Source organism: Haliotis rubra, unplaced genomic scaffold, assembly GCF_003918875.1.
Source record: "Haliotis rubra isolate DU_JTF1 unplaced genomic scaffold, ASM391887v1 Scf44, whole genome shotgun sequence".
NCBI classification, from domain to species: Eukaryota; Metazoa; Mollusca; class Gastropoda; order Lepetellida; family Haliotidae; genus Haliotis; species Haliotis rubra.
This window is the reverse complement of record NW_025767124.1, coordinates 2413063-2438764: the sequence shown is the minus strand read 5'-3', so window position 1 is coordinate 2438764 and position 25702 is coordinate 2413063. Positions and strand designations below refer to the sequence as shown.

Genomic DNA, 25702 nt, shown 5'->3' with positions numbered 1-25702 from the left:
ATATAGTAACACCACTGTACCCCTCTTCGTGTAGGTCATACGGTAACATCACTGTACCCCTGTACGTGTAGGTTAACGGGTAACACAACTGTACCACTGTACGTGTAGGTCATACGATAACATCACTATACATCTGTACGTGTAGGTCATACGGTAACATCACTGTACCCCTGTACGTTTAGGTCATACAGTAAGATCACTGTACATCTGCACATGTAGGTCATACGGTAACACCACAGTACCACTGTACGTGTAGGTCATACAGTAACATCACTGTACCCCTGTACGTGTAGGTCATACAGTAACATCACTGTACCTCTGTAAGTGTAAGCCATTAAGTAACACCAATGTACCTCTGTACGTGTAGGTCATACAGTAACACCAATGTACCTCTGTACATGTAGGTGATATAGTAACACCAATGTACCTCTGTACGTGTAGGTGATACAGTAACACCAATGTACACCTGTACGTGTAGGTCATACGGTAACATCACTGTACCTCTGTACGTGTAGGTCATACGGTAACATCACTGTACCTCTGTACGTGTAGGTCATACAGTAACATTGTACCTCTGTACGTGTAGGTCATACAGTAACATTGTACCCCTGTACGTGTAGGTCATACAGTAACTTTGTACCTCTGTATTTGTAGGTTATATAGTAATATAAATGTATCTTTGCATTATTCGGCCTTTGTTAAGTACATGCAACCTACATACGGATGGTCGTAAGCTGATTTCATGTGGATTACACTTGTCTGACTGTATTTATCATCTTAACTGGTCATCATTGCTGTTTTTAGATTAAATGCAGATATCTCACAGCTAAGATGCAAAACCTATTTCAAAGCTGAACGTCTCAAATATAACTTCCTACGTTCATGTCACATGTTATCAATATTATGTACCACGAATACTACTTGTTGCATTTACTACAGTACAAAAGGAATGTAAGAAATGGCCAACAGATTCAGCGCAAACATAACTCAACCAAATATTTACCTTTCATATTACCTTTTACATTCAAGTTAATGGGTAAGGATTTACTCAGTCTTTAGCAATATCCCTGCCATATCGGTTTTTCACATTGGTCCTGTTTGAGGAATAGAACCCAGACCTTCGAAATTGTATAGCGAGCATGTTAACCTCTAGGCCACCACACTGCCCCGTAAACAATATAAAACATGGGAACTTGAGCTGAAAAAGTTAAACGATAATTACTCCTGCACCCAAGGCAGAAACACACGTGCTGGTGAAGTCGGTAACATAAACAGAGCTTCCTTATATCGGAGTTGAGTTAATTGGGAAACAGATCACGTTATGTGTATACACTAACCTGCGTTGGTGTTTACTACTGTGAAAGTCAGATGAAGAGAAGGAACTGGCGTCTGTGCAGCGACTGTTGGTGATAACACTTCAGCTTCATCAGTTAAACAGTGAGCATCCACTCGCGTGGCCGGTCTTAACAAGGGGTGTAGACTAACGGTGAAACGGTGTATATATCGTAGATAGAAACGTAGACTAACAACTAATAGAAACGTGCAGCTAGATTTAAATTGGAGAGGCACCCAAGTGCGAAGTGAGAATCTAGACTTGGTTTATATAGTGGACAAAATAAGTTAGGGATATTGGTATTTTTATGATCGATATTTTATCAGTGTGTCAATGAATAAACAGATCATTATTCATAATTTCAAAATTTACATATATCCCTAACTATTTTTGTCCAGTATGTATAACTATAGATTTAGTAAGTGTCTGGGAAGGGAAAGAATATGGTTCACTGACTGTGACATCAAAGACGATGATCCCCATCTATTAGTCCTTGTTCTAACGTCTGTGAATAGGTATTTTTTATTGTAGAAACAAATAATTCTCTTCACCTTAGAGTTTGGAAATTAAGAAACTGGATTCCTGGACCCGAAGAAATTCTGACTTGCTTCATGTAGGGCTTTCGTATTGCAGAAGGGAAATTGAAGGGAAAATAATGTGGTTCAGGGACTTTGATACAGACTACTCATTTTCAGACCAGCTGCGGATGTTGAAGTTTGTTCTATAACTGGAATTTGAAATTTGAACTTTGTAATTAAGGTCAACCTTAACTGCTTATTCATATTGTAAATTTTACCAGACAATCTGGTGCCCGAACGACTTCAATCCAATTATTCATTTTGCCTCAGGACCCAGTCTAGATTAAATCCTAATTGATCCGGGTTTTTAAAAAAGAAATACCAAAGGAATTTATAAATATATACCATTCAGTGGACAAGCTGGTTAGCTTCAAATATATTTGTTTCGAACAATTTCATTTTTTATTCGATAGATGTTTCATAGAAGTAAAATGAATTCTAAAACTTTGAGCGAAACAAATATATACAAGTAATAACAATCCAAGTTCTCTCCCCCTGCCCCCTCCCCGTTGTTTCTCTCTCTCTACACACACACACTCCCGCACTCCCCGAATATGAAATGGGGATTCCTAACGTGATAGATTATTCCGTTGTACTCTTTCAAGAACATCTTCAGTCTGAGAAGTGGACCCCCTGATTGATTAGCTGGTTGTTGAGCCGTGTTCCATGTTGTTTGTATGTTGGCTTTATTTATATCCTTTTCCTGATGGCATGGCGAAGAATTCCAGTAACCTTGGCAGGGTGCATGTGTTGTCATGGTAACAGCAGACGGATGTAAGTGAGGTGAAGGTCAGAATAGATCCTCAGACAAACTGTTCTTGTCATGAGTGAACATTTGTACTTCTAGCACCACGTTGCCATGGTTACAAGTGACATATTGGTTCCATCAGTACCTATCTAGTGTCCTTGATGCCACTCTCAGACCAGCTAGCTTCTAGTTGCCTAGGCATGGCTTCGTTATGTAAATATACAGGTGTAAAGAACATGTACTTTGTAAACTAATTGAACCTGTAAAAGATCGTCAGACTGTAAACTATTTCCGGTCTGTTTTGCTGATGTTTTAATACATTTTTAAAGTAACTTCCTACACATAAAATAGGTATATCACCAACGTGTATTCAAGGTAAACACACCACTTCTCAAGTTCTTCATGTGAACAAAAAACAGTTCACCTTGGAGTTTTCATATCTCAATACACGTGTTTGCCAAATGAATCTGTCTCACAGCCTCAGATCTTAATAGTTATAGCTACGTATGAAAAAAGGCTTCCGGGCAGACTTGCAGTAAACAAGCAATCTTCACCAGTGTTTCACGTACACCATCTTGGATACCAACGACTCAAATGTATTTTGATCGTGTATGAACGTTTTGTATACAACATTTTAGAAATGTAAACACACCTTAAGCAGCGTTCTCCCGAATAGTCTCAGTGTGGAGGATACATTTTAGAATGAACCCCAGCTGAGGTATGAAGGTTGTGTGTGTAGACTGGCATACCCAAGTGTGTCACATGTTCTCTGGAGCAGTCTGAAGAAACATGATATGTTAACACACTCCATGGCACGTTCAGATATTACGCCTCATTATTTCTGGTTCATTCCTGTGATGTACGTGAATCCATGCTCGTGTAAAATGTAGCTTATATGAGGAGCAGAGGTAGAGGGTATGGCTTGATTGTTGTATATTCCGCACAGGAGGGTCAACAACCCCTGAAAGTTGCCCTTATGTATGTATGTATGTATGTATGTATGTATGTATGTATGTATGTATGTATGTATGTATGTATGTATGTATGTATGTATGTATGTATGTATGTATGTATGTATGTATGTATGTGTGTGTATGTATGTATGTATGTATGTATGTATGTATGTATGTATGTGTGTATGTATGTATGTATGTGTATGTATGTATGTATGTGTGTGTATGTGTGTATGTATGTATGTGTGTGTGTGTGTGTATGTATGTATGTATGTATGTATGTATATGTATGTATGTGTGTGTGTATGTATGTATGTATGTATGTATGTATGTAGGTATGTATGTATGTATGTATGTGTGTGTGTGTGTGTGTATGTATGTATGTATGTATGTGTGTGTATGTGTCTGTGTATGTATGTGTGTATATGTATGTGTGTGTATGTGTGTATGTATGTGTGTATGTATGTATGTGTATGTATGTATGTGAATGTATGTATGTATGTGTGTGTATGTATGTGTATATGTGTATGTGTGTGTATGTATGTATGTATGTATGTATGTGTGTGTGTGTGTGTATGTGTGTATTTGTCTGTCGGTCTGTCTGTGTGTGTGTGTGTGTGTGTGTCTGTATGTGTGTGCGTGCGTGTTAGCAGTAAGTATCACATTATTGCAGAGTTGATACAAAAATCACTCTTTCCTAACAAAGTACAGACTTGAAGATACGAACAGATAGTTGTTATAGGAATCGGATGGATACAATGTCGGACCCATATGGATATGTACCATCACGCTGGACAGCACGACTCACTAATCGTGCTTACAGTCCTTTGTTTTTCTGACAAACTATGATTTTAGATTTGATATATTGCTGACTATGGCATTAAACAACGCTGACCCTCGTCAGTACACACCTTTGATAACCCCACTATATACATAATACACTGCATGAATCTATTCCTCAGCCGACCACAATGTGGTGCAACCTTACCCTTTCTTTTATTGTTGTTTATTCTCACGTTGCACGATGGTTATCATCACCAACACGGTCTTTTCCGTATTGTATGCCGCCAGCGTACATTACTTGCGCTCCACTACAGATGAACCAGTCATTATCTGACAAAGTTACTGGAAGTCAAAATCGAAAGAGGAATTAAAAAGTATAAAATATGAAGCACACATGACGTCGCCCCTGCGTGGTGTTTAGGACACTGTGATATCTACGATGGTGGTGCATAGTCCAGGATCACCCTGACAACGGTTCTTGCGTTGTGAGCACCACCTCGGGTTAACCAATTTGGTAAATGTCAAAGAGATGCATACCAGGCGTCGCTGTTCACTGACACCTGTGCGTTATTCACCTCAAGAAAACGTTTCCGTTCCATGACGCCTGTGCGTTATCACCCTCTAAACGAGGTGTCACCGTTCCCTATTACAAGTGGGAATAACCTCTATACCAGGTGTCAGTGAGTGAGTGAGTGAGTTTGGTTTTACGCCGCTTTTAGCAATATTCCAGCAATATCACGGCGGAGGACACCAGAAATGGGCTTAACACATTGTACCCATGTGGGGAATCGAACCGGGTCTTCGGCGTGACGAGCGAACGCCTTAACCACTAGGCCACCCCACCGCCCTTCACCGTTCCCGAAAACCCATGAGTCATTACTCTCTAAACCAGGTGTCACTGTTCCCGAAAATCCATGTGTCAATGCCCTCAAAACCAGGTGTCGCCGTTCCCTAACACATCTGTGAATATACTCTAAACCAGGTGTCACCATTCCCTAACACCTGCATGTCAATACGCTCTACACCAGGCGTCATCGTGATCATTCCCTATCATCCATGTATTAATCACTCTAAATCAGGTGTCACCGTTCCCTAACACCTGTATGTCAATACGCTCTAAACCAGGCGTCATCGTGATCATCCCCTTTCATCCATGTATTAATACCCTCTAAACCAGGTGTCACCATTCCCTAACACCTGCATGTCAATACGCTCTACACCAGGCGTCATCGTGATCATTCCCTATCATCCATGTATTAATACCCTCTAAAGCAGTTGTCACCGTTCCCGAAAACCCATGAGTCAATACCCTCTAAACCAGGTGTCATCACACCCTTGTGCTCTTACCTTTATACCAGATCAGACGTCACCTGGTTCCCTCACTGCACAGCACGGCACAGCTGTTGGTTGTACAGCGGTATTGCCTCTAACCCAGTGTTAATGGAAATACTGCCAATGAGCGCGATATGCACGATATGTTTATAAACACTGATGGACATGACTGCGAGTCAACACAGCTTTACACCGTCGACTCAACTCTCATCGTGCTCAACGCCATCATTGATTGGGGAGTCTGATACATTTCTTGCATAATCGTTGTGATTTCGTTTAAAAATTCATATACCAGTATTTGTACTGGATATTTGTACCAGATATACTGAGGGAAACAAATCACGGATCACATGAAAGCACAAGTGTTCCTTTTATTTTTTTTCCAGGTTTCTTCACAAGATGTGCGATACAAAGTTTGTGAAGATACCTGGAAGAAAATAGAGGAACACTTGTGCTTTCATGTGATCCCTTATTTGTTTCCCTCAGTATATAACCTGAACAGTCTGTAACATACCATTATCATTAACGAGTAAATTATTCCAGCTAAATCACTGCAGCCAATACATTATTGATCTGAATCAGTGATTGATATTATGAGCATATAGGCACGATAACATGCAATCATGCAAGTCACTCAGTCTGACTATTGGACTTCTTACAGCAATAACCACTAAGGATCCACTAAGTTTCTTTGGTAAAACGGAATGACAAATATTCATTTGCTTGAAGGCTTCCTTCTGTCAGACTGATTCCAAGACCATCGACTTTAGTGTCTTTCTGACGCAGCAACTTGTTGACTTTGGGCCTTTCTAAATCTTTTCCTTACAGTCGTGTTACAGATACTTCTGAACTGCAGTCTAATGGTTACAATCAATGCAACTGTACTTTCACCGCGGTGCCAGCTGATATCTTCGTAGGACTAATTGCCTTTACCCGCCGCATACAAGAGCCTGACATCACTAATCGTTGCAATCATATATGTCAAAACATCCAGCTAGGAGTTTGTCTGGTGGCCTATAGATGCCAAGAAAGACATTACAAGTTGTCAAATTGAACAAATGCCCTGCAAGGCAATACCAATGTGTATAATTTACTTGTTATTGTGGAGCGCAATAGTGCAGTAGTAAGGCGTCTGCCTATCACGCTGAAGGGCCGGGTTCGATCCCCGGTGGAGGCACCTTTGCGTAGTATCCTTGGACAAGATACTTAAATCCACATTGTCTTAGTTCACCCAGCTGTAAAATGGGTACCCGTGAGGATGTGCTCGCAATGTGAATACTTAGTTCATTGCGCTAACACGTAGCAAGGCTGTATGATCCCCAGGGAGTTGAAAAAGTATCGGATAGTTAGATGGTGTCCTATGACCGGGGATAATAATGTACGTAGCGCCGTGAGCAGGCAATGTGCCAGGATATGAGCTCCATATAAGCGGACTATTACTATTACTATTACCGGTTACTAGTCTGTCTAATTAACTAGATAATCAGCATGGCATTACTAGTCAATCCAACGGGTCAGATACCAGACAAACCATTACGTTTCTTCATAATGAGCACAGCAAGGCATTATTACTTTGATTATTAGACAAGATATTAAGCAAGGCATTACTAGTCCTACAGTAAGACTAGATATTCAGCGACGCAAGGCAATATTAGTCCGTCCACAAAGCAATATATATTCAGCAAAACATTACTAGTCTGCCAATCGGACTTGCTTCCTTCGTATTCCTTCTTTAGTCACTATTTTGCGGTTGTATCGAACTTCGGATATTTCGAAGTATTTGCGTCGGTCCCTTCCATTTCGACACACCGGTTCAAGCAAGTCATTACTAGCCTGGGACCCTGTCCACAAAGCGTTCGTAGCACTACGACATTCGTAAGTCCCATGAGTTACGAAAGGTCGTAACGCTACGAACGCTTTGTGGATCGGATTCCTGAATACTAAACAGGCCAACCGGAAGTCATTTCTAGTCATTAACAAGACATAATGACTACGGACCCGACCACATGACTAGATCTCCAGGTAAATCACTGTACTACTTAGCCAGATACCAGTACCCTGCTCATTTTCAATCTGCTGACTCAGTAGATCTACAGGATATGACAGCGCTCTACAAGGGCTATCCCTGGTCAGCCTAATAACTACAAGGTGTCTGAACGCCTCTCTGCCGGAGTTTACATCACGGGGTGGTGAGAGAAAGGTCGGTGGTATTTTGGTAACAACTTGCTCCACACAAGGATAGGCTGGATCCTGTACGTTAGGGGAACAGTATCACAGTTTATAGCCTCAGACATCCATGCTGCACCTGTCCTGTAACATAAGGTTTCAGATTTCAGGTTTAGCTGTTAAAGGTGTACTTTTTGGCCAATCGTAAAATATTAGAAAATAATTCGAAAACTAAATTTAGGACCGATTTACCAAACTGAATGTACAAGATCATGTCTATAGGAATAGAAACCTTTGAAAAAACAATACCAATACAAACTATAAACAATATACAATACAAAACATAACGAATAAACACCAAAAATAATTCCACCAAAAAATCTAAAACACATTCAAAAACAACCACAACAAAAACAAAAAAACTACCAAAAATCCCCAACAACACCCAAACAAACAACAGCAGCAAAGAAACAAAAATATAAAATATAACAACAACAACAACAACAACAACAACAACAACAACACAAACCAATCCCAAACATGTCTCACTTAAAGCAGAGGCAAGCAATACAACAATATACAACACAATCATCAAATGAATTACATGGTTAATAACAAATAATGCATAAAAGACCCTCTTCATCTTTCGTTTTAAACACACGTATATCTCAACCGACTTAAGCCTTCTTCAAGTCATATCATTCATAAGCAATACTTAAAATAGAAATTCTGAGGCCGGTTTGATGCAGTAACATGTATAATGATGTGAAGGCAGACACGTGTACTACAAAGAATTATTATATCTTAATTACATCCCTGTGAATGTTATAAAGTTAAAAACATATCAAACGACATTCTTTATTGTATCACACGTTCCAATTCAAAAGAAGATAAATCAAACTTTAAAAAACAATTACCATGTTTTTAAACTCATTACACAATAAGTGTATCTACTTCCTGTATATATTTACCAATATCCGCACTGAAGTCTGAAGCTGGTAAACATCATCGTCATGTAACAACCTGGTTTACTTGCGCAGCCGTGCCGTCTTGGTCGTCCACGCGCACACCAATTACAAGTGGCACATAGACCCTCCTATTACCCCAGCTGTCGGGATGGAGGGAGGCGAAAGTATTTTTGTTCTCCAGTTAAGCCGCTCCACCATATCTCCGAAATTTGATGGAATTAAGATACACGCAGTTGCGATTTAAGCATTTTATTAGCTTTGGACGCGTCCTGAAATTCCTTTCGTTCATCAATACTATTATCACTGCTCCTCATCAGATTCGTATCTAAGTACTCGATAAATGAGTTATATATGTTACAGAATGTTCATGTTATAATTACGGTCTAGCCTTGTGCTCTGCAGTAGGGCTAGTGGGATCAGTCGAGGCGGAACCTTTGCCAAGATGATTGTCGAAAAACGAACTCTCCGTACAACTCGCACAATTACCGAAACCGAGAAACGGACTGTGAGAAGGACGAGTAAGGTATGATTGATGTTCAATGTGTCATATTGTCTGCATGTCGTATCTAGTTTTGGGGTTAAAGTACGAGCCGACCGCACCTACAAACTCCTTTAACCTGTGAATTCCAAGTATTAAACTTTAAATCTGCGTCAAGGAATCGTGACACATTTGACAACGTAAACTGGATTGTCCGACGTGCTTCCATAATGTTTCCAGTATCAACCTTTAATTTATGTGTATGAATAATTAATGTCTATGAATCAGTATGTTCTATTCCTTAATAACTCTTCTACAAGGGTTCATCGGAATGAGCTACAAAATCCATTGAATCAAAATGCCAACAAAGACGTATTTGACCCAAAATATATGCATTTTATTAAAACACCTCGCATGCCGATATACCACCTTCCTTGCCTCCACAAAGGTAGACAAGATGTGAGATTTGGTAGGCTGCCAGCGGTAAGGTGAGACCGACCTCTACTGTACTGGCTGTAGATGAACACTCCGGGGCTTTCACTGCCGCCTGCAGCAGCAGCAGCATTGGTTTCAAGGTTATAGCAATGCTGCTGCCTCGGCAGTTTTTGAGCAGGTGGAACAAGCGTTTCTAGCGATGTGGTTATGTGGTGGATTATCACTACACATATGTTGGTGCTTTTTGTTGTAAAATAAATAGGTGAATGAGTATGGTTTTACGCCATATTTAGCAATATTCCTTCAATATCACACCAGATATTTCGGACAAAATCATCTTCACACATTGTACCCATGCGGGGAATCGAACCCAGGTCTTCGGCGTGACTAGCGAACGCTTTAACCCCACCGCCCCAATTTAAGTTTCTTCTGAGGGACTTATGTTCTGGCCTAGAAAAGAGACGTAACCAACATATCATGGACTATCATTTCTTATTATGTATGTTATAATTTTTTCCACACATTATGACTTTTTAAAACAAACACGAAGGATCTTTGTGATCTAGATTAAAAGATTATAACTTTGCGTCCCCGTGATATAATTATAATATATCCCAAACGAAGTTTAACTAAACCATCCCACACCCTCCGAAGGTAATACGAAGCCTCCACTTTAACATTCCATCAGAAAATAGTTGAGCAAGGATCTGTCATCAGTCCCTCTCTCTCTATGGTAATGCACAATTTATGCTTCTCCGTAAACTATGTAAACAGTTCCATTCGGTTACCATCAAACGGTTGGGATCCGATTCCCCTGGTTGTGATGCTGCCAATTGTTCTAAATACAACTCTTAAAATAAATTCCCAAGCTGTAAATCGTGCTAATATCCCCTCCCCATAATAACACATAACGCCAGGTGAAATGTGTTACTCTAGATTCCGACTTTGTATAAACCTCATTAGTTCAGTCAAACAAATCTGAAGGCTGACGGGAAGTGATTGTACTTCAAAATAAATGTTTTCTACCTGAAAGTACTTGAATTGCTAATTGAGGGAAGCAAACCCTCTCTGTTTGGCTATCGGTACCTCCTTGTCTCACCACTGACCTGGGACGACCGCAGCTATGTTGTAATCTCAGTCGTGATATGCGTGGCATGGTTGCCGTCTTAATGACTTCCATGTTTATTTCTTAACTATCATCTGGTACGGACCTAAATTAACCAATTACTGGAAGGACCGCTGGAAGAGGTTGCCGAATTTGCTTTGATGTATGGTGCGAGTGCGTGCTTGACGAAACTTCTCGAGTGCTAACAGTGGGTATTCTATGGTCGGAGGGGCTTTAAAGATGTTTAAGGGGTATTTGGTATATGAATGTAATTAGCACTGTCACTGTGAAATGTTCTGCAGTAACTATTTTGTTCATAGAATCAGTTTTATTCACATGTACTTCAAACTGGCTTATTTTAATGTTATTTCAAGAAGAGGCTTATTGCTTATTACAGTTTCTGGTTCAGTGGTCATATTGGTATTCCAACCATGCCATATTTATGCTCGCATGTTTGGCGGTTAAGACGTCGCCGCGAACAGCTGCAACATTGCTGATGCGGCATTAAGCAATATTCACTCACTCACTCGGCGGTTAAAAGACCAGAATCGGCATCGACGTGTCAATCGTTAGACTTCGAGAAATTAGTTAGAAAACCCAAACAGAGCAAATGATTTTCTGAGAATGTCTACTGATATTTCCTCAGTGAATATGTGTCACTTTAAACGCAAGTAATAACTTAGTACCCAGGGGTCCTTTCACGAAGCAACCGTAATAAAGGTTAACCTTAACTCCCATTCTTTAACATTGCACTAAGGTTGCCTTAGTGACTTAGTGCTTTGTGAAAGGAGGCCTAGGCCTTTAATGCCATTCAGCGACAGGACCAAGGGTCATCCGTATCCCACGTAAATGTTTAATAATCATGGCTTTTCAATGTCCTCGGTGCCAATATATTGGTTTCCTTGTTTGCAAGGATTTCCTGTTGATTTACTGTTTGTTGTTCTCACCCACATGTATTCATTTAATGGTTTTTAGAGCCACTTCGTAGCAGTTGCTTAGTTTACACCAGAAGTTTGAAGAGGTCAAGAGATATTCATTTCACAGCCTCATCACTGCTATATCTGTAGGAACCGAGAATGAAGATAACATGGAATACTTAAACGCCTACTGGGATCCCAACGAAATGAAAGAAAAGTGATTATCACACATTTTTCGATAAGTTTTCCGCTTACAAGAAGTTACATGTGTTGAAATAATATGCAGCTTCGCCTCCATCATCTCGTAGGTGATGGTACTGGCAATTGAAAAGGATGGAATAAAAGTTGAAGATAGAACATTGGACGTGTGCCCATTGCTGGTGTAGACGAGCTGTGTTCATTGCGTTGGTCTGCGGCAAGGTTTTGCCTTTTGTCTTCTTGGAACACAAGGCGAGGCATGTCCTGGCAAAAATTATGGCCAGAGAAAACATGTAAATTGTTTATCTATCTGGATTGGATCTACTTGTGATATATATATATGATGGGTTTGACGTTATTATGCAAATTTGTTAAAAAAATCAATTATCCGTCCGATAAGGTACAGGTAGCATTTAATGACTGGTAGCATTGAATGATATTTAAGTATAAAAGGTTTAAAAGGATAGGTTGTCATTGAATGATTAATTTTGAATGTATGACAGAACCATTTTCGACCGATGTCACTTTCTGATTCTTCAACAATCTTTTCTCATGGAGAACCTTATCAGATAAAGAAAGATGATCCATTTACATTTGTTGTCCCAGGTGCAAACGTCTTGACAACTTTATAGAACAGGTAAATTGTAGGTTAGCTTCTAGCTCAAGTGGGGCGGTGGGGTAGCCTAGTGGTTCAAGCGTTCGCTCGCCACGCCGAAGACCAGGGTTCGATTCCCCACATGGGTACAATGTGTGAAGCCCATTTCTGGTGTCCCATGCCGTGATATTGCTGGAATTTTGCTAAACGCGACGTAATACCATACTCACTCACTCACTCACTCACTCTAGCTCAATTGCAAATACCGAAGCCATACACGACAAGCCCTCTTAAAAAGCTTAATAGTGTTTGTCTTGCTGATGGTGGAGACTTGAGCTAAGACATCAGCAACTGTTGTCACGGGGATAGTCCTATCTGATCCCTCGTCGTTTGTAGTGAGAGGTTTATCACCCTTCTCCTAAATCTGAACAATAGCAAGGCTGTAGATGTTTGTAAATATTTTTTGTGCGAAACACACTTGTTTATATACTGTCAAGGTATATTCTTTCAACAAACCCTTTCAATCGACGCTTGTAATAATGATACTGACGACGTGAAATACTCGTCTCTCGAGGTACAAGGAAAAATATGACATCACTCGGGAACACTTTGTATCATAAAATGACTTCGACATAGCATATGTTGTTTATTAAACCTTTATTCGACTTAAGAAAATAGAACCAAGTCTAGATTTCTTCAAGTTCTGATTTTCTCATCTCACTGGGGCTCCTTATCAATTTAAAAGTTTCTTTGCATCTTTCAAAATTATCTCTTGTCAGAGCCATTGTAACAAAACGATGATCACAGGTGGCCTTAATGTTCTTGACCCGTTCGCTATGCAGTTGCGTCCCTTATCAGCTAGGATTCGATGATCGTGGGTTCGAATCCTAGATTCGCCCTGTTTATACATGATCCTTGGTCCATAAGCACTCTAAGTACAGCAATATGTTTCACAAAGGGGTAGATGTCATCTTAACCCAGCTCCCTAACCGGAACCAGTTCACTCACACCTTATAAAACATTCCGAAAATGACTTTTATTGTTAAATAGTTGTAGGTTTAATAGATATAATATTTTTACATGTTTAGATTACATTTTGTCCAGGGCCTCGTTGTACAAAGCTGCCATAGCACAACGTAGCCGTAAACCTGTGTTTAAGTACAGCGATACGATGGTCTGATTGCTATGATATCTTTGTTGAACGGACCCCTGGACTGAAGCCGAGACATATAGGTGGCCTGGCCCTCGGGGAATTTGACTGACCTTGACACCGTAACTGCATCAGTCTGTGGTTATTGACTGACGAACGCTTCACCTGTTATTCCACAGTTGTTCACATCGCATCTTTCAGCATAGTGTGGCAATTAGAGGGAAATACTTTATCAGCTGGGTTTTAAAAGCCAATAAGCCATGTTAATGTCGGAACTCAAACTGAATTAAGTGCTTTGTGGTTGACCCAGTTTTAATATAAGTGAATTTCTGTCTTCGACACAGATCCGTGATTGGTTTGAAGACGGATTTCTTTTTCCGTGGGGTTATGAAACAGGTTTTCATGCCGATGAGGTGCCGGAAAGCGTTTCCTTACCTTGGGATTTTGGAAAGGATTTTCTGTTAATGAGATCATAGAAATCTTTTTTAGTCACCTGGGTCATGCAAAGAATATTAATTCTTTGTGAATTCCAGAAAGAGAGAGCATATAATTTTGGTTTAGTTGGATAGGGTCATCGGTTTTCTTTAATTTTTACGTATATTGGACCTCCAGCATGTTCTTGATGTTTACACTCTAATCACATGCCCTTTGGTAGTCTGCCATACAGACCCTGAACCTAATATATACAGGAAAGCCCATGCAAGTCCAGATAGCCACGGTTTCAGGAAATGAAGAAAGTCTAGGCTGTTGGCTCCTTTTTATTATGTTTTATGTATATAATTTAGAAACTGTTATTTGTTCGGTAAACTATGTTTATTTCTGCGACTACATGTTAGTCCATCTCGGTGGGAGAGGATGAAAATATACTGCTCTTCAAGTAGAATCAGTATAGTTCAAGGTCATTTAAGAAGTACCGAACCCTAGAGCTCTGGAAATGAAGGCTCCCAGTATAGGTAGCCCGTACTTCTCTTAGTATACTATAGTGTTTCACTTAACCAAATTAACGAAAATACCCGATGACAAAACAAATTGTACTTCCTTGCAGATTCCTCAGTTCGTGACGTCTTTCATAATCCAAATCCACCTTCAAGTCACTGTTATTGCCAAAACAAATACTATTTCAGGTTGGAACTAAAGAATTCCCGTGTGTGCAAAAAGACGTTTCTGACTGGTATATGGGGGGCCTTCTTTCTCGTTAGGAGCGCCGAGTTCTATTCATATCTAAGCAAGCCTGGTTGGTACTTGACGGCGAGAAGACCAGTGTTGGTGGAACTCTATAATCACTTTACCGGAGCAGTCAACAAATTGCTCTGTGGGAGCTCGCCCACCGCATACCAACCTGTTACAGGCCTGGGGTCTGTTATAGTCTGTCTTTCCATGTCAGCGATACATGTAGGATAGTGAGGTTGCCTTACTTAAAGGCGCCTTCGTACGTCGTAACGGAAGGTATTATGCTGTATAGGCGTGACAAATATGGGTGAATCAGAATCTCATTTGAATCTTTTTTGCCCGGCAATAGTGTTTACTCAACAGTTTCTTGACGTATTGGTGTTTACGACCTGAGCGTAATTTGTTCACGTTGTACGGCCTTCACTCGTACGTATTTTATTACCATTGTACGGTATTCACTTAATGATGATTATTGCTTCCAGTTTTCAGGTAACTTGTTTACGTTTTACTGTCTTCACTCATAGGTATCAATTTTTTACCATACGATATTCACTCAAGGATGATTACAGCTGAAAGTTTTCACGTAATTTGTTAACTCTGATGATACTTACATTATACGTTCTTCGCGTTGTTTCGTTTAAACCGTGCGTTTCAACTCATTGTTATTTGTATTTTACGGTTATGACGATGTTTTGTATATTTACACCTGTATTGGTGCTTCATGTGATTATTGGACTTCGTGTTATTGTGATTAGACTGCTTCGTCTTCGTGTATTTGTGTATTTGTTTTCATGTAATAGTGATTGGGGAAATAATATTTAAGCAATGTTTAGACTGCATTGTCTTCAAGTAATGGCGTTTATGTTACATGGTATGTTTTCTTGTACCCCTCACGATCTTTCTGTGATAATATAGTCTATTGTACTGGATCCTCTAGATTAGTGTATGAGTGAGTTTAGTTTTACGCCGCTTTCAGCAATATTGCGGCAATATCACGGTGGGGGACACCAGAAATGGGCTTCACACATTGTACCCTTGTGTGGAATCGAACCCGGTTTTTCGACGTGACGAGCGAACGCTTTAAGCACTAGGCTAACGCACCGACCCGGATCCCCTAGACTAACGCTTAGTCTCTGAAAATATACAATTGTGCGAGAGACTATGGATTCCTGAACAATCAGCACTCTACAGCATCGCTGGAAGAAACATTACCTCGTTACCTCAGAGGTCAGAGAGGTCATGGTCACGGAGAGGTTCGCACGGTAGACTTGTCATGTATGCGATGACATATCAGCAGATCTGCGAAATGTTTAGCTTGTTCTCCCGAACTAGCAACAGTGAAATATCAACAAAAACAATACTGATCTCCTTATCGGATTCTGCAAATTCCGAGTCAAAATAACATTCCAATACCCCAGTGCCTCACATAGTCGATGAAACCGGACATTGGGCGGTTGTCTTTGTGTCAAAGACCACAGCTGACGCTGTCAACCTTCGGTTTTCCTTGGTCAGGCTCGAAACGTTCAGAACGTAGTGATGTGAAAATAATGTTACACATTTCGAACGTTAAAGCCCATTCACTCTACCATATCATGTTATTTCCCAGTAAATCTCATATTCGAACGTCACGCCAAGGATCGAGTTCGATTCCACACATGAGTGCATTGTGTGAGCATCTAATAGGAACCATGAATACTGTACCTTCCTTTACCCACTGAAATGACTTGATGTAGTGGAACAACTAGACTAATGCTTAGTCTCTGAATATATATAATTTTGATAGTAACAAACAAACTCATTTAAATTGAAAAGGAGCCCCAAGGAGACCAGAGATTCAGAACCTGAGGAAATTTGGACTTGCTTTATTTAGGGCCTTAGCACTGCAGAGAGGGCTTGGCAGGAGGGAAATAATGTGGTTCAGGGGACTGTGAGACAGACTATGGAACAACTTGTTGTCCGTGTGTTCTCGACGAAGTCTCATCAGTACCAGCTGAGTACATGCACTGACATTTGATAGGGGTTAGAGCAGTGTGGAACATCATGCTTAAAACCTGGGGATATCCCAAGCATCATGGGCAGATTGTTGGAGAATTACTAATGATACTGTAGTAAGTATATGTTACATTAAGGTTAACATAGTGCAATATACAATATGTGGTCCAAAGGTCCGGTCCAAAGGTAGATCTATAGACTTATACAGGAACTTAGACCGGTTGTGCTTGTTCAGTGCACTCACCTTCCGAACGTTTTTGTTCATCCCAGGCAAGTCTACAATTCTGTAGCAAGTCAAGATTTCTTTAGTTTGTGAGAACTAGCGGATATACGAATAAGAACTGTTTCAGTGCTGGTGTAAATAAGCGAACTGGCTGTAGAGGCGCCATCTTGATGAAGCAGCTACTAGCTGCCACGAATGACTGATTGATTTATTGATTGATTGAGTGAGTGAGTGAGTGAGTGAGTGAGTGAGTGACAGTGTGACTGAGTGACTGAGTTTATGATATATGCTTAACGCCGAATCAGCTATATTCTAAATAGGATCCTCGACAATCAAAGCCTAGTTTCCTTGACGTGGAATCACATTAACTTGCTGTTACTATTCCAGGTGTTCTCCAACAGCCCTGCGGAAGGTGTGCTCCAGAGAGGTGACGTCATTGTTTCCATCGGCAACAGGAACGGCGACGAGTTGACACACAAGCAAGCCAAGGACCTCATAGAGGGAGGCGGAGGACAGATCAACCTTGTTGTTACCAGGTAACCATACCTTAATGAGTCCGATATACCGGTATCTGATTGGTTGCATCTCTATTCTCTAATGATAAATACTGTGAACGCCGCAAGACTTTCATTCCGGAAATGACATCACAAGTATATATTTCTCACATGGTATCAGCAACCAATCATCTTGTTTCTGGACTCGAGTTAGGCATAGATTTACGTAATTCTGTTGCCTAATCGGTCACTCAATTTGAGAATTTGATTCAACGTCTACGTTTACAAAATGTGTCATATTAGAAAATGATTTACAGTAAACTGTGTCAACGCCATTTTGTCAGATATACAACTAATAATCTCTTCTCTTAGTCGGTAACAGGCGAAATTTAGCTAAACCGACGTACAAAAGAAAGTACACACCTGGTGTTTTGGGATTATTTGAAAAGTGTTGTAATTTTGACTGGCAACTTTGCAATTGGGCACGATATCTGTGGTGTTTTGGCAACTAGGAAAGTGTGTGACTTATATATCACTGTAAAAACTCTCTTCAAACCATTTACGTCGCTCTTTGGAAAGTAGTCCAAAAGCACCAGGTGTGTACTTTCTTTTGTACGTCAGTTTAGCCTGTTTTGGCTTTTAGTGTTTCCGTTAACCCGAATACTGATTGACCAGATCAAATGTTCAAAATTCATATTTTTATTTATCAAGCTCTGGACATCTTCGTGAAGATACAAAGCTTTGCCTACTAGGCTTACACTCACAATATGGAATCAAACACGGGCTTTCAGTACACAGAGTGGACGCTTTATACACTCGGCTACCCACTGACCCACTTTACAAGTACTACAGTATAACACTCAACCTCACCATATTTTCAAGAATTAGGTTTTTTGCTGTAAAGCCTTGTTTCAAACTCTGCTGAGGTCGACACGTTATAACTCTCAGAAAATTTGATTTGGAAAGCATAAACTCTCATCTTCCTCTTCCAGAAAACAATCTGAGCATATTAGCATATTTATCATTTAGGTCATTTGGGTTGTAAGGGACGTAGAGCGAGTATATTTTGTATAACAGACCTTGAACTTAAATCAAGGGAAACAACTCTTGAAACAACTGAAGTACATAACCGACCGTTAAAAATTCTCACGCCAGTGACTATTGACCAGTAAACGGTCAATTGTGACTTCAATAAACTGTTATTTTTTTCCAGAACGGGTAGTCCGTCCACCGTGTAAGTATATATGTGTAGATAGGTAAACTCTATATGTTTTGTTTGCAAAGAAAGTGGATGTGGTGAGTATTTGCCTGTATATATCTACAATGCACACTGTCCACACTGAAACACGTAAGTATCCCACGTAGTTAGCTGTCCGCACTGACCACTCTGTCACGTGGAGTTAGATAGGCCATGTCCTTATCTCATGCACTGACTCCATTCTCTGGAATCTCCATAAGCATGTTCTATATCTATACAAAGCGATATACAGGTGTAGATTGTGTTTATCATAATATTCAACTGACCATTTGATATTCTTGGGTGCCTGGGATCTTCCTGGAAAAAAATAATTTGTTCCAGAAAATACTGTAAACAATATGTTAACTCTAATTAATTCACTGACTCCTCTTAAACATATGGGATATAAAAACATATTCTGTCTTCAGAAAAAAATAACAGGTCCCTCTTCCCGCACTCATAAACACCACTCCTCACCCTCAGCAGAATATCACATGGTCAGTAGCTTATGCGAAATTTCATCAACAGAAGCAAACTAAGCTGATAAATAAACAAATACGATAATTCTATATGGTCACCAAACACCATAATACTTGATGTTGTTGATTAAAATAGGCATGTTGTACACTTGTTGTTATCGTTATTTACAACATTCCATAGATCATGTAGTGTTGTTAACTCGTACACATAAGGAGCAGTACTTTGATACTCATGTCAGTAATATACGCAACGCAGTATAAGTTTAGTCTGTCTTTTTACGGGGTTATCAATGACGATTAATCTAAACCGGTTTCTCTGAATGCAAATCACCCGAACTCATCGCAGTGGACACTTTGATTGACGTGTCAGTCGTCGTGTTCATGTCATGTAAGCCGATTCATGTAGGTTTGTCCTAGATTTCAGAACTGTAAAGCGCTCTTGCCGGAAAACACATTGAAAATTGCCCCTATTTGGCAATCAAATAATTATTGAACTTGTTCGTTTCAGACCTCCTCCAGGGCGACACGATACGCAATCGGTATGTAACAATATACAAGCATTGGAATGTAACGTGTGATATCATCCCCGATATACAGGAATTGGAATGTATCGTGTGATAGTATCCTCTATATACAGGCATTGGTATATAATTTGTGATATCATCCTCGATATAGAGGCATTGGTATGTAACTTGTGATATCATCCCCGATATACAGGCATTGGTATGTAACTTGTGAGAGCATCCTCGATATACTGGCACTGGTATGTAACTTGTGATATCATACCCGATATACAGGCATTGGTACGTAACTTGTGAGAGTATCCTCGATATACAGGCATTGGTATGTAACTTGTGAGAGCATCCTCGATATACAGGCAATGGTATGTAAGTTGTAATACATACGTTATGCAGGCATTGGTATGTAACTTGAGGTGCCTTTTACGAAACACAGCTGTCGGTTTTTTACACCTGATATACACGACATATTAGTCTGTCGTACAGACCCTGAAGCAAATATATCCAAGAAAGCCCACACAAGTCTAGAAAATGTGGCAAGTCTAGATTTCCTCAGCTTCTGAAAATGAAGAAAGGATCAGGGCTCCTTTTCATTATATATATATTTTTTTTACTATGAACTTTTTTCAGTAAAATATGTTCATTTCAGAGACTAGTTGTTAGTCTAACGACATATATACATCGGCATATAACTTGAAATATCAAATACAATATACGTCACTTGAAACATGAGAATCATATGACGGTTGCACAACAACTTGTTAGCTCAATGTGGGATGAAAACTCTCCGCGACGAGCATGGTGTTTTTCTGAAAAGAAAGCCCCAAACAAAACAACAACAAAACATAACCGGTTCTCCAAAGTTGAATGCAGCGCATATTAACGACTTTCATCAGTCAAGAAGATAGTTCCAGTAGTTCAGGGATTCTTTTAATTGTTTTAAATGGGGTAAGGGCCCCAGTCACCAATTCATATGTTAAAACAAATCTTGTTGGAAATATTTAAGCATTCTTCGCAATTAACGTTGTAATTCTATTTACCAGTCATTTCGTACCCCGGCGCCAGTTGCACCACGAACCAACCCGCCTAAAGCAATGCCTTCCTATGGCGGTGGCGGTGGATCAGCCGGACACAAACCCAAGAAGGTCAACCTGTCCAGATTGGGTGGTGGCGGTCCTGACTTTGGTTCCGACTTCACGCGTCCAAACCTCCAAGCTCCTCAACAAGCTTCAAGGCCATCGTACCGTCCAGTTGGAGGTCAAGGTCAAATGCTGAACAAGGTCCAGGAGAGTCTAGACAGCATCATTTACTCCCCGCGCTCCCCCGACCCTTATCAACAGGCTCCTTTCTATGGCCAGCAACAGCAACAATCCTATCAGCAACCTACTCAGCAACAACAGATTTACCAGCAGCCAGCCCCGCCACCACCCTTCCAGCCCAACATGTCATTGGGAGGTCCCGTCTCCCCAGGGGGAGGCTACCGACCAACATTTGAGCAGATCGACAGTGGACAATACGCGGAGGATGAAGAGGATTTTGTTCCTGTGTGGGAGAGGAGGAAAACTTTCCAGGACCAGAGGCCGGCAGGTGAGACTAGAGGATGGATAAGTAGGTAAAACAGAATATCTTTTAAAGCGCTGACTGGCATTCCCTTTATCTGGAATATTTGTATTACGAATACAATTGTATTAACCACAATACAATTGTATTAACCACAAGGTAGTTGTGAAAGGTGCTTGCAAATAGGAATAAAAAGCCTTCTTGATCAGAATGTTTGGACATACGAGCAATTTGATGAGTTCCTTTTGTTTGGAGTGAGAGTTTTTGACCCCTGTGATCTGTAAATCGGTTAGATTACGGCGAGGCAGCTGAAGTTGAAAGAATGTCTAACATGATGCTGGCTGTCACAGATACAAGCAACAGATGGACAAATAACAGTTCATAGATGTTGCTGACAAACGATGGATCATAATTTAGACAAATACAGAATTCGAACTGCTAACAGTTTACAGTTTACAGTTTGTTTATTCTCAGAAGAACCCACCAACGGTGGTACATGAGAAAAGTTCAATATAAAATTACACATGATAATATAATCAAGATGACAGGAATATAAGGTCAATACATATGGTGAGTGAGATTTTCAGTGAAATATGGCAAAATTAAGTTACATGAGTTCCCATAACCAAGGGAGGCAACTCAGTGCCGAGAGACGTGGCCCCTTAACCCCCTGGCCACCATCTCAGTACGCGATGACGTGGAACTTTGAGGTTTTAACTTCGGTGCTATATTGTACCTGTAAGGTTGTCGTGATACTTTACGAATAATACACATAATTGTGGAACATTGTCTGAACAGTGCGATACATAGTCTGTCTCACGGTCCCTGAACCATATTATTTTCCCTACCAGCCTAGCCCTGCCTGCAATGCTAAAGTCCTAAATAAAGCAAGTCTAGTTTTCCTCAGGTTCACCGATTACGGATTCCTGCTACATCTTTTTTCAGTTACTAAATCGGTGAGGGCAACTCCAGTACCAAAAGTACCAAGACCGGTGGGGAAGTCCCCAGATGCGCCTTCCTTTGGTATAGACTACTCCGCACCAGGGGCACGGCCTGCCAGCGTCAAGTGGACACCCCAGAAGGCACCCCCCAGGCAGTATCAGCAGCCCGTGCAGTCGGAGCCACCACGCTACCAGAACGAGCCCGAGGTCCGAGCTCCCTGGAGAGAGAGTCTACGAAGCACTGGAGTAAAGCCTTGGGATGTAGACTTGGACTACACAAGCCAACAGCCTACCCCCAGGTCTGGAGCTTACAATCCTATGAGTGATCCTCAGACGGCCACTCAATTCGACCCCAACCCTGCTGCCCCGTATCAGGAGGAGCAGGGTGAGGGGCAGGATGTCAATGGCCCAAAGGTTGTCCATCTGCAATATAACTCCCCTATGGGCCTGTATTCAAAGGAAAATGTACAGGAAACAAAAGCTGGTCAGACAAAAGCGTCGCTGTGAGTTACTGTTTGTCCACCCCTGCCCGCGTTGAGAGTGGCGTCGTGTAGATGCTGCATGTCCTCTCGTTCCTGTGGTCTCAGCAGCTCCTCTCGGTACCCATGTAGAAAGCCAGTGCTTGGTATAAGCAGGGAGTCTATATAACTGTTATGTAGATCCCCTGCTAGCTATACTACGGTCATATCAGTCGCAGTAACGCTCGTAGAAAATGGCTAGAGATAACTGCACGTTTAGGAACCGTTAATAATTTATGTCTAGGGGTGATGATGATTTTTATGGAGAATGTACAATGTGAATGACCCACCCCAACAATTTATGTACAAAGAAAGTTACCCCCATGCATGTCATGTTCAAAATCAATGAACCCCTTTCACATACTTTTTAAATATTTTTATGTACAAAATTGCTGCTCCTACCCCCACCACCTAGTACACGTGTCAAACATTGATGACCTCCCAAGAACAAAATGGGTGACCCCCTTAAAATCATCATCCCCCATCAAACCCCAAGCCATAAATTATGAACGGTCCCTTATTGTTGATTGCAAGTTTTCATAGTAAAAATCATCATTGCACATAAAACCTTTTATAAAATACGTGTATTAACTGTCACAAATTCAATTATGATCACCTAATTAGTAAAATATACCCGTATATGAATGAAAGTAGATTATTATTTATTCGTCACTGTCCTTGTAAAGGGAGATAATAGCGATATACCAAGCACCTGCCTTTACTGGTCTCGTACCAACATGATGTCCACGTTCTTCTATTGAGGGTTCAGCCTTATTTGGAATATAGCAACCCCTGAACCCTAGCCTAGAGCCTTTGTCTTTTCTGACTGGTTAATACACATACCGGATATGACGTGTCACCCACCAATGCACGTGCCAACCTTATCCTGTAAATAGCATTGAATGAGTTTGTTTATATTATTGAATGCATCATCCGAATCCATTATATGAATACCTAATTGGTAATACAAATGCCATCTGCCTTCATATGTTAACCATACTTTAAATATCCATCACGTTCATCTATGACTGTTTTTCGATATTAACGTTTTGACTAATTTGTTTATTGTCATTTCATCAATAATTTACTTTTGAAAATCTAGGCATGACTGTTCTCTTCTGACTACATCTCAACAAACTAAACTCATATTATTTGAGAATAATAACTCGTAAAAAAATTGCACCTTTCCATTGGTAACAGAAGTCTATTCCAGGTGTATGCGATGATAATTAATGTTTCAACTTCACATCTATTCATTTAGCCAAACAAAAACCCAAAAAAAAGAAAAAAGGCAATCGTATGTTGAAATCAATCAGTGATGACATGACTTAAGTGGTTTAAATCTTAGGCAAACACATTCGATGAGAAATCGTTGATGACGAGTATGTAAGAGATCCAGTGTAACCTTCTCTTCCCTGTTTATACAGCGCCCAGCCACAGGCACCACAGGCACAAGGTAAACCAGCCAAGGAAGGAGATCGGGACTGGAACCAATCAGCTGTGTTTAGAATGATTCAACAAGAAGAGCGCCGCCCAGGACAAGCTCCTGCCAGGGCTGCCCCAGCTCCTGCCCCTGGTAGAGGTGCTCCTGTGCCACCCCCGCCCCCAAAACCAGCCCCTCAGTTCCAAGCATCTGCCAAATTCAGCGCACCTGCCCAATTCAATGCACCTGGTCTTGAGGATGAGTTGGGGGTGTCTGACTTCTAAGGCTGCGGATGAGGAGCAGGGACAAGGAGTTTGAAGACGTTGCTGTACATGTTCCAAACACTAACTAATGATGGGCGAATCTACGCCAGTCTGGCCCATCACGGCTTTGTGATGGTAGAGTCATTTTGTTCTAAGTCACATGTACTACTAGCTACTACACGGCTGGTTACTGAAGTAGAGGGTGTAGAATATGATTATACGATGTTTGGTGTTCCTTTTTTTGTTTAATTTATTCACTACGGGCCGAGGACGCAAGTGCAATATGAGGTTTTATACCCTTTATTTATTAGTCCCCTTGGCAAGGTAGACTTTTTTGTACATTATCCCACAGGTGAGTTGATCGCCATGCTGATGATACCACATTGTGTTCCTATTGTACAAAGTATAAATGAAGCCAGATGGTACCAATATATAGCGTCGGGTGATGACGCTTTACGTCAAACTCAAGGTCAAGGTCAGCAGAGTTGGTTAAAAAGCTGGCAGAATGAACGGCATTCCATGGTTGGAACAACTCAGCTTTATTTGTTAAAATAACTTTCGCCACAGCTATAAAATTATCGAACATGTACCATGTCAATTATATGCCATTCGTCATTCAAGCTGGCTTTCACTACTAACTTCAATGGTCGTTTTGATGAAGAAACCACGTGGTTAATCTTAGAACCTGGTCTGAGTTTTCGATATTTTTGGAGTGTTGTTGTGTAGTCCTATAGACGATCAAAACCATGCTGGTGCCTTGTTTGGTGATTTGATATATATTGTGTGAAGACTATGTAATATTACTCATTATCATAAGAGGTTGCAGGACAGGATACTGCCATATGGAATATATTGTATTAACAAAACGTTGTAGTAAGTTCCACCGCTCGCTAAGTCTCTACCGTCCTTCAAGGAATAAACTGTGATCCATTGAAATTTGAATTTTTCATTTTTCTATCAGGGTGAAACGTGATCTGGCAATGGCGCGCAAGACCTAAAAGATATCCGGGTGGTGGGGTAGCCTAGTGGTTAAAGCGTTCGTTTGTCGCGCCGAAGGACTGGGTTCGATTCCTGAGCACAACGTTTGAAGCCCATTTCTGGTGTCCTCCGCCATGCTCTTGCTTGAATATTGCTAAAAGCGGCGT

The 25702-nt window shown here is 40.7% G+C and overlaps 1 protein-coding gene across 4 annotated transcripts in view; it reads left to right on the top strand.

The window, feature by feature from the left end:
* Window positions 1-25493, top strand: part of LOC124289323 (PDZ and LIM domain protein 3-like) — a 30031-nt gene extending 4538 nt beyond the window's left edge. Inside the window, exons 1-7 of one of the 4 annotated variants that reach the window (XM_046725937.1) lie at window positions 9267-9384; window positions 17512-17660; window positions 18832-18852; window positions 19843-19873; window positions 20896-21439; window positions 22358-22856; window positions 24299-25493. In XM_046725937.1, the coding sequence (XP_046581893.1) occupies window positions 9304-9384; window positions 17512-17660; window positions 18832-18852; window positions 19843-19873; window positions 20896-21439; window positions 22358-22856; window positions 24299-24578 (1605 nt within the window). In that variant the 5' untranslated portion in view covers window positions 9267-9303 and the 3' untranslated portion in view covers window positions 24579-25493. Of the gene's footprint in view, window positions 1-9266; window positions 9385-17511; window positions 17661-18831; window positions 18853-19842; window positions 19874-20895; window positions 21440-22357; window positions 22857-24298 lie in introns of those variants that run through there. The other 3 variants (XM_046725935.1, XM_046725938.1, XM_046725936.1) reach the window with 3 other exon arrangements.
* Window positions 25494-25702: the final 209 nt, after the last annotated feature.